Genomic DNA, 9998 nt, shown 5'->3' with positions numbered 1-9998 from the left:
ATACACCCTAATAAAATCCTCCGTGTCTTGCAGGATCGCTAGATTAAAGTCCTGCAATTTACAATAACTAATACTTACTAACTACAATAACATATTGAATTTTATTAACAACTATGATATGTGAAATCATTATCAACCCCCTTAACTAAACATATTTCAATTAGAACCAATCTACATTTATAGATTAACCAACTGTAATTAACCAACAACTTTCGTTAATTTATTAATTACCCATCTAATAATTTATATAAAACCTAATTAATTATCAACGATTTAATCTAACAAAACTAAATAACCTATCAACTAATTAAAATTAATTAGTCAATCTAATTAATTCATTAACATAACCAATGATTAATTAACTAAACCCTAACAAATACTTTTACAAATCCAACATTAACCACTACTTGATCAAACAGTAACCTTACTCTAATCAATTTCATTAAATTTTAACTGTATCTAAACCACTCTTATCAAATCCAACAGTGACTTTAATTAAATTTCAATCCTAACCTTAAGTCAGGTCTTATTTACTCTCATACCAAACTTAACCAAATCCTAATTGATTCCTACCACATTGATCCAGGACACTAATATCTAATTGATGAACAAACTGTCACAGAACCGGCTCCAATAGGAACACACCCAAAATATCTAGTTCCACCGATTTCAACAGAAACCTGATTCCCGTCAACCTACGGCTTGTAAACTTTAACATCTAATTCAATTAGATCCTAACAAACTTACCTCGATCAGAAACTCGGGTTTGAATTTTCTTCTTGCGGCTGGATGCAAAGGATGGTGGTGTCGGTGCTGAGCAAGGCAAGCGGCGGCGTTGCTGAGCAAGGCTGGCGGTGCTGGTTCGGGACAACGTCGAGCAGAGGAGCGGTGGCTGGGCGACGGCGGAGTTGGTCGGCAGTAGAGCGGCGATCAGGCAGAAGGCGGCTCGTCTTCACGCAGCGGCGGTGATGCTAGTTCGCGGAGGCAGGGAAGCGGCGGCGGCTCTGGTTGTTGGTTTCGGGCAGCGGCAGAGCAGCAGTAGAGGAGGGAAGGAGGTGGTGGCGGCGGCTGGCCTTTTCTCCGTGCGTCGGCGTCGACTTCGGCTGGTGAGGGAGGCGGCGGCGTCGGGCGAGTGGGGAAGAGAAGCAGCGATTAGGGGTTTTTGGCCATTGTAGGATTCTTATAGGATTTTCCAACTAAACGGGTTAAAGGGTTTAAAACCTTACCTTATATCCACAACCCGATAACCTATTAAGCTTATTTACAAATAAGCCCTACCAGTTTTGGGTATTTTACAGTAGAGGAGGTGTCAGAGGGACGTCACCCGTATCGTATGGTGAAGGAGTGGTCTGCAGTGGAGGAGGACAACGAGGGAAGGACACAGTAAGACTATTAGGATTAAGCCGAGGCGGGATAAGGGAGCAAGGGATCCGGTGGGAGTGAAATCGGAGGGGGTCGACTCAGCTCGGGCGTGGGCCAAAGGCCGATTCAATTTACATCAAAGGGTCGGCCTCGAGAATTCGACTCAGGTATAGGCTGAAGGCCGATCCCATTGACATCGAAGGGTCTGCCTTGAGGATCCGGCTTGGACCTGTTTTGAGGATCCGACTCGGGTGCTTGTGGGCGCCGGACTTGGTCTGGGCCTTGGTGGCCATCGACTCAGTTCGGTAACCCCAAGGGGGTGAACCGGGATCCGCTCCTTACGACCATAACACCAGCCTCCCCACGAGTCTAGTCGAAAGAGGCGTGAGTCAGACTGACTAGACCGAGTGGGGCCCGAGTCCGAGTCGAGCTCCAATGGACGATACCTTTGAAATCAATTAGGCATGCGAAGCAGACACGTGTCAGGGCGACAATGGTTCGCCAGGACGGTGGGCATGTGATCGGCATGGCATGAGTCTTTTCCGAGATGTGGGTTAATGAAGTGTGGTGTCCGATGGGATAGGCGAATCATTATAATAATGATGAGGATCTTACCTGGGAAATGTGATCCATCGGACGGCCGTGGGTCAATCCCGTCTTTTTCCACCGCTTGATCAGACGGCTCCGGACCAGTAGGATTTCGGTATAAATATAGCGGCGACGGCAGGCGCGTAGCGGCGACGGCAGGCGCGTAGCGCCTGCATCATCGTCTCCCTTCTCCGCCTTCCGTCGGTCTTCGCCTTTGACGGTCCTCCGTCCTTAGTCTCCCTCCTTCCTTTGCGCCAAGTAAGCTCTCCTTCTTCCTTCTTGCCTTCGTTTCCTTCTCTCCATCATGTCCCCAGAGGTTAGTCTAAGGTTAGGAATGACATCCGATGAGCCTGCAAGCTGTTGGTACGAGTCCATATCTAGTACGTTTACTGCCAAGTCTAGGTCAGAGTTTAGGCTCAAGTATGAAATCCCGAGTCAATATAGGATCGAGGTTCCCGAGCGTCACCATCGTCCAAACAACCCTTTGCCCGGTTTCTTGACCTTCTTCCAAGGTCAGTTAGAGAGCGGGCTTCGATTCCCGATTCCGACGTTCTTCCAAGAAGTCGCCGAGTACTTCCAGATTCCCTTGAACCAACTAGCACCCAACTTGTTTCGACTCCTCTGCGGAGTTGTCCTAGTATTCCAGATGTACCAAATCCCCTTGGATCCGGCCGTCTTTCATTTCTTCTTCTACCCGAAGAAGAAGAAAGATAGTGTCTTTTTCTTTAATGTGAAATCGGGCTTCAACTTTTTAGACAAGTACCCGACTTCTCACAAGGGCTGGCATCCAAAATTTTTCTATCTTTCTCCCCCGAGTCCATTCGACTTTTCGACTGAGTGGCAGAAGGAGCTCCTGGATCCACCTGCCCTGAAGCCCTATAGAAGAATTCGGTTTACTTGGAGGCGTCCGAGTCGTTGAAGGGCCTCAAGTTCGATGTCAACAAGTTAGTGGGCGAGGAGGGGCTTCTCTTCAAAGCACACTTAAGTCCCATCGCTGCTGAGCTTCCTGAAGCACTCGGTAAGTCCTATCTTTACTCGGACTTTTGTAAGGACTAACTTAGTTTCTTTTTTCTTATCTACAGACGACGTTTGGATGGCCGCGTCCGTCAACAAATTCTTGAAATGGAACCGGGCGTCGTTGGAAGCACTAGTCACACCCACCAAGTCGGCTACCGCTCCGGGGCCCAATCCCGTGGGGCCAACGGTTACCGCGACACTTGCAGACACGGGGCAGGTCACCGAGCCGACGGGGCACAAGACCTCCGTTCGGGAGGAGGTACTGCGGTCGAGGAATCAGGAGAACCGCACCCCCCGACTGAGAAGGGGAAAGAGATAGCTGGGGAGGGGAGTCGGTCAACGAAGACTCCTTCCTCCCGTTCCAAGAAGAAGCACCACCGTTCTCGCTCACCCTGTCGCGAGGAGAAGCGGCCCAAGAAGTCCAGCTCGCCCCGCCACGAAGAGAAGCGGCTCAAGAAATCTTGAGCGTCCAAGGGGCATCCTCCTGCCCCAAGCACTGCGGGCGTAGGGGGGTCCGGTCTCGCCTCCGAGTCGGGATCTCCACTACAATCGGCACTGGCCGAGGTGGTATGCGCGGATACGGATGTGGGAGGGATTGCGTCACCTAGCGCCGTGACGGAGCCGAGGGTGCTCGAGCCGACGATCGCTACCGAGCCGACGACCGTTATCGAGAAGGTAGCGACACCGACTACGGAAGTGGCGTCGCCTTCGGGAGCAACGCCAATGGCTGCAGCTTCAGCATCGGTCATCGGGGGAACGACAGGGTCGGGTTCGGCTGGCTCGGAGGGGGCGGCCCGACCTTCCTCGTCTGCCATGGACTTCAGGTCGATGTAGATGACTCGGGTGGCGGTTGACGCACCCTTCACAACGGAGGAGATGATGGATATGATGAACCGAGTTCGCGCGATATGCAACGCGGACTCCTTCCAGGGGATCAACACCTCGGAGCTGAGCTACCAGGCAAACTTCCATATCCTGCGGGTAAGTCCACTCGGCTCTCTTCGACCTTATTTTTTTTCCACAGTTAACGAGGCCTATGTTTTCTTGTGCAGTTTTGGGTTGAGCATATGGAGATGCACTCCCGACTACTTTATCTGAATCGCCAGTTTGGAGTGATGGAGTGGCAGTTGTAGGCCTTGAGAGCTCAAGACTCCAATCGGCTTCGCGAACTGGGGGAGGCGCGGGCTGCAGCCGCCAAGAGTGGCGAGGAGGTCGCCCATTACAGGGCCGAATTGCTGAAGGCCCAGGAGATGGCGGAGGGTCTGGAGCAAGAGACCGCAGCTGCTCGGGCTAAGGACCAAGAAGAGCTGAAACAGGTCCGGGATCAACTGGTCCAGTGGGGCAAGGAGCTGTCCCGAGTGCTCGAGGAGTCGGCCGTCCTGAAGAAATGGGTGAAAGACTTGGCTGAGGAGAAGAAGGCCCTGGAGGACTCGGTCGCCGGTGTACGGGGCGAGCTTGCCACATACAAAGAGGGGGAGCCCGGGCGGGTGCAAGCTGCCAAGGAGGCCTGGCTGGAATCGAAGGAGTACAACGACCGTTCTAGGAGAAGACTGCTCAGATGCTGGAGCATGGTTTCGACGGGACGTTGAAGCAGGTGTACGAGGCGGGATTGTTTTCTCCCGACACCCCTCTAGAATTCTTAAACATAGGCAAAGTTTGGGCCGAGTTGCCCGAGTCAGAGAGGAGAGGATGAGAGGTGATGTAGACTTAGCAGGAGACTCCTTGTAGCACTCTCCAAATTTTGAAATTGATGGAACCTTTTGCCTTGTAGTTTATCATGGGTTATAGTTTATCATGGGTTATAGTTTATCATGGGTTACTATGCTGAGGTCTTCGGGCACGCCTTCTGTCTCTGAGTGCTCTGTTCCCTCTCCAAGAGTGGAGTCGGTGTCACCCCCATGGAGTAGGTCTAAGACCTAAGAGCTCGATCCCGATTGTGTTCGAGTCGGGAGAGTTTGAACCCTGAAAAGGACGATTGCTGATGGAGCAGGTCTGAGATCTGAGAGCTCGATCCCGACTATATCCGAGTCGGGAGAGGTTGAATCTTGAAAAGGGCGATTTTGATGGAGCAGGTCCGAGACCTGAGAGCTCGATCCCGACTATGTCCGAGTTGGGAGAGGTTGAACCCTGAAAAGGGCGATTGCTGATGGAGCAAGTCCGAGACCTGAGAGCTCGATCCCGACTATGTCCGAGTCGGGAGAGGTTGAACCCTGAAAAGGGCGATTGCTGATGGAGCAGGTCCAAGACCTAAGAGCTCGATCCCAACTATGTCCGAGTCGGGAGAGGTTGAACCTTGAAAAGGATGATTGCTGATGGAGCAGGTCCGAGACCTGAGTGTGAGGACTCTAGGGGGTGGAGTTTTGATGAGACGGGACAAGCGTTGGATGAAAAGTAATTTCATTGTTATGCATGTTTACAGTAGAGAGTACAAGGGGGCATAAGGAAAGTAAGGAATTTTCGCGAGCCCATCAAGTCCAATATGGTCGCAGGTGGGTTGCGTTCCATGGCCGCACCAAATCCTTCCCTGCTAAATCCACCAGGTAGTAGGCGTCGAAGCTCGTTTTCTTAATGACCCGGTACGGACCTTCCCATGGTGGCTCGAGCTTGCCGACATCCCCAACTGGTTTGACTTTCTTCCACACTATATCTCCAACTTGGAAAGCTCGAGGGATGACTCGCCTGTTGTATGTGTGGCACATGCGCTGTCGGTAGGCGGTCAACCGAGTGGCGGCTCGGTCTCGGGCTTCCGAAATGAGGTCCAGCTCCATGATCCTTCGGTTGCTGTTGTCGGCATCATAGCACCGTCGCCGATCCGACTCGACTCCAACCTCCATAGGGACCACCGCTTCTCTGTCATATACTAAATGAAAAGGCGTCATACCGGTGCTTTCCCTTGGCGTCGTGCGGTAGGCCTAGAGAATACAGGGCAATTTTTCAACCCAACTCCCTCCTTCGTGATCTAACTTGGTCTTGAGTCCTCGCACTATCTCCCGATTGACGAGCTCGATTTGCCTGTTGCTCTGTGGGTATGCCACCGAAGTGAAGGTCTGCTGGATGCCGAGTTCCTTTGCACCACTCCTGAAGCTTCTTACCTTGAAATTGTCGCCCGTTATCCGAGACGAGGCAGTGCGGGATGCCATATCTACACATGATGTTTTTCCATAGGAACTTCAGTACCACATCCTCGGTGATTCGGGCTAAGGCTTCGGCTTCTACCCACTTGTAGAAGTAATCCACCGCGACCAGTAAGAACTTCTTCTGTTGAGGTTTGATGAGTTAGGGTTTTATTGATTTTTAATCGATTTATTTTTGGGTTTTTACATGAAAATAATTATTTATTGAATCGATTTAACTTTAATTGTGATATATTGCATAATTTGAGGCTTGATTATAATTTTCATGATTTAATGGTGAATTTTACATTAATTGAGTTTAATTGGTTGTAGGACTCAAATTGAACCGAGATCAAGTTCAACCATGATCGAATCAAGCCAAGATTAACCCAATTGATCGATCCAACTTCATGAATCAAGACTCAAGTGCGATTAGGATGGAACCCATGCGAACCGGAGCCAATTTGGAGCTAAATTGAGTGAATTTGATTGAAATGGCTAACTCAGACTCAAGTCAGGCTAACCGAACCCACTGCTACAGTACCCCAGCTTTAATGAGAAAGCTACAGTAACCTAAAAATCGCGGTTACTGTAGCGTTACTATAGCACCCAGCAGCGCCGCCGATCTTCTTCGTTTTCCTTCATTTTTCTTTCTTTTTCGATGCGGTTTTTTTAGGGAAGCTTGGATTTCTTCCTTCCAAGTTGATTTCCGGATTCCAGAGGGCAATCACGACGTTTGTTTAGCAACAATTGACGGAAGTTTCATTCGGTTGAGGGTCTCGCCGGAGGATAATGTGCCGCCACCATTTCCAGCTGAATTCTTCAAATCTAACCCATCAGAGCTATCAAGATCAGGAGGAGGGGTTCTCTAAGTGGTCTTGATGATTTCGGAGCATCACATTGCAAGTAATTTCAAAGATTTTCAGCTGGATTTTCAGAACATGAAAGACTCTGTTCTTAGCTCTGTTCGGCGCGGCAAGGAGGAGGGTTTCTGAGCTGGTTCTTCGGAGTTGATTCGGAGCAAGCCAAGCTTGGTTCGTGAGAATCTAATTGGGATTTCTGATCCTTGATCAGGCCTTGTGTGACGGCAAGGAGGAGATTGAATTGGAAGGGAGAATCCGATTTCTGCTTCATGTTTTTACTGTTTTCTTGCTTTCTGTCAATTCTGTTTTTGAACATTTAACACTTAGAACTGTTCTTGAATTCAATTTGTTTAGTTATAATCATTAATTGTGTTGTTTGTTTGATAGTCTTTAGTGATTTAGTTTTCTGATTTCAATTGGAGCAACATCATTTGGCAATTCTGATACTTTCGGTTTCTGCAAGTCACTGTTCCGTGCCAACTTATTCTTGACGTTTCAGATTTAGGATAGCATCGTTTAAGTGTTTTCATTGCATTCTAGGATTTAGCTGGTTGGTTTCAACAACTTCCAATCGCTTCGGTGCATTGCATTCTAGACTCATAAACCTTAGTCTCATTCAAGCTAGTAGGTGAATCCCATAGGTGTCATGATGAGTTTGTTTGGATACTATTTAGTTTAGGTTGATACTTAGATTGTTTCACACCTAGTTTTAATTGTTTCATTTACTGATTTTGAATTTATAATTCATTTGAAAAACATCAAAACTCATTTACATTTGAAAACCCCAAAAAGAACGACGTCGGAAGCTCAATTTAAGCAATTTTCTACTAGTCCTTGGAAAAATACGACTCGAGGCCCCTATACTTGCTTGCTTGTGTTTATCGTGGGTTTTCGATAATTAAAAAATAATTTACAACCCTACTCGTGACATTTGCATAGCAAATCTAGGGTTGTCAGTCCTATCGGGAAGGGTCCGACTATATCCATTCTCCACTGGTCAAATGGGCACGAGGTAGTGGCTGTCTTCAGTTGTTCCGTCAGGTGCTTCATGAAAGGTTGATATTTTTGACAATGGATGCAAGTTGACACCAGCTTCACCGAGTCCGCCTGGAGAGTCGGCCATAAGTACCCGGCCAGGAGAACTTTCCGCGCCAGAGATCGGCCCCCTGGATGATTGCTGCAGCAGCCTTGGTGAGCTTCCTTCAGCACGTACTCTGCATCTTCGGGTCCGAGACACTTGAGCAGTGGTCGGGAGAAGGCTCGCCGATACAATTGATCTCCGATTAAGGTGAATCGGGGGGCTCTTCTTTTGAGGAGGCGGGCCTGATCCGGATCCCCGGGTGTCTCGTCGGTTCGGAGGAACGTAAGTATTGAGTCCTCCAATCATCTGGCTCAACCATCCCGAATGGCTGGTCTATCTGTGCTATCCATGCTACTTGCGTAATCGGCACCTCTTCCATCCATTCGGTGACGGAGTTGGCCACTCGGGCTAGCTCATCAGCTTTGTAGTTCTCGGTTCGGGGAATCTTTAGGAGGCTGACCTCCTTGAACTCCGTCCTCAACTTTGTGAAGGCTTCGGCGTATCGGCGGAGCCGATCATTCTTGATTTTGTAATTTCCTTCTACCTGCTGAGACACCAGCTAAGAGTCCGAAAGGAGTTGCACCCGGGCCGCTCCCATTCTTTTGGCTGCTTGAAGGCCCACGAGAGCTGCTTCGTACTCCGCCTCATTGTTCGAGGCTTTGAAACTTAGCCGCATGGAGAATCGAATTTCTTCCCCCTTGGGGGGGGGCCCGGAGCACCCCGACTCTGCTTCCTTGCTTGTTAGATGACCCGTCTACATATACTTTCCATTCCTCCTCCGAGCCGCTTTGGGGCACTTCGGCGAGGCACTTGGCCAACGCTTGAGCCTTGATCGCTGCGCGGGGTTGGTATTGGATGTCGTATTCACCGAGTTCCATAGTCCACTTAATGAGTCGGTCGGAGGACTTGGTTGAGTGAGTATCTGCCCCAGATTACTATTCATCAACACGGTTACCGGATGGGAAAGGAAGTATGGTCGAAGTCGCCGAGTGGATAGAACCAAGATCCAGATTAACTTCTCTAAGCTGCTATACCGGGTCTCGACGTCCTTCAACAGGTGGCTGGAGAAGTATATGGGTTGTTGGCATTGTCCTTCATTCTTTACTAGAACCGAACTGGCCACCGAGTCGGTGGCGGAAAGGTACATCTAGAGTGGTTCGCCTGGGAGTGGTTTTGCCAGCCGGGCCAGCTGAGTCAGGTAAGCCTTGAGTTCTTCAAAGGCTCGGTCGCATTCGGCATTCCATTCGAACCGTTGAGCCTTCCTCAGGATTTTGAAGAAAGGGAGACTGCGCTCCGTCGAATGGGAGATGAATCAAGACAAGGCTGTTATGCGACCGACAAGTCTTTGGGCCTCCCAGAGGTTTCGGGGAGGGGCCATCTGTGCCAGAGCTTGTATTTTCTCTGGGTTAGCTTCGATTCTCCTCTCGGTTACAATGTATCCGAGAAATCGACCGACTCAAATGCCGAAGAGGCACTTAGCCAGATTCAACTTGAGCCCGTACCGCCGCAACGTGTCATAAGTCTCATCGATGTCGGATATAAGAGATTCACCCCGGGTCATTTTGATCAGGATGTCGTCAACATATACTTCGATGTTCCACCCTTGCTGATGCTGGAACACTCGGTCCATCAGGCATTGATAAGTAGCTCCTGCATTTTTTAGTCCAAACGGCATAACGGTGTAACAAAAGGTGTCATCGGCTGTTATAAAGCTAGCCTTGTCCTGATCAGTTACATCTAGTGGAATCTGATGATAGCCTTGATAGGCATCTAACATACATATATATTCGCACCTCGCGGTCGAGTCCACAAGTTGATCAATCCTTGGCAACGGTGTATTGGAGTCGCGGTCGAGTCCACAAGTTGATCAACCCATCTTAAAATGGGTTGAGGTGGATTGGCTTGCCTAGGCCTAGGACCCACGTGGGTTGGCCCGCGGCGGGCTTGGGTTGGTCCGAGGGTTGAGAAAGTTTA

General features: G+C 49.5%; 1 protein-coding gene across 1 annotated transcript; it reads right to left on the bottom strand.

The window, feature by feature from the left end:
• Nucleotides 1-5435: 5435 nt before the first annotated feature.
• LOC141831119 (uncharacterized) lies at nucleotides 5436-5846 on the bottom strand. The gene has a single exon (XM_074718547.1). It carries the CDS (start codon nucleotides 5844-5846, stop codon nucleotides 5436-5438), a length of 411 nt encoding a protein of 136 aa, XP_074574648.1.
• Between the last annotated feature and the right edge of the window lie 4152 nt (nucleotides 5847-9998).

This window comes from Curcuma longa, chromosome 6 (assembly GCF_044706935.1).
Source record: "Curcuma longa cultivar G26 ecotype Majalengka, Jawa Barat chromosome 6, ITB_CL_G26_1.1, whole genome shotgun sequence".
Taxonomy (NCBI): Eukaryota; Viridiplantae; Streptophyta; class Magnoliopsida; order Zingiberales; family Zingiberaceae; genus Curcuma; species Curcuma longa.
This window is presented reverse-complemented; position numbering and strand designations above follow the sequence as displayed.

What these genes read in the sequence shown, in the direction of transcription:
- LOC141831119 (XM_074718547.1), bottom strand. Translation starts at nt 5,846, where the DNA reads ATGACGCCTTTTCATTTAGTATATGACAGAGAAGCGGTGGTCCCTATG.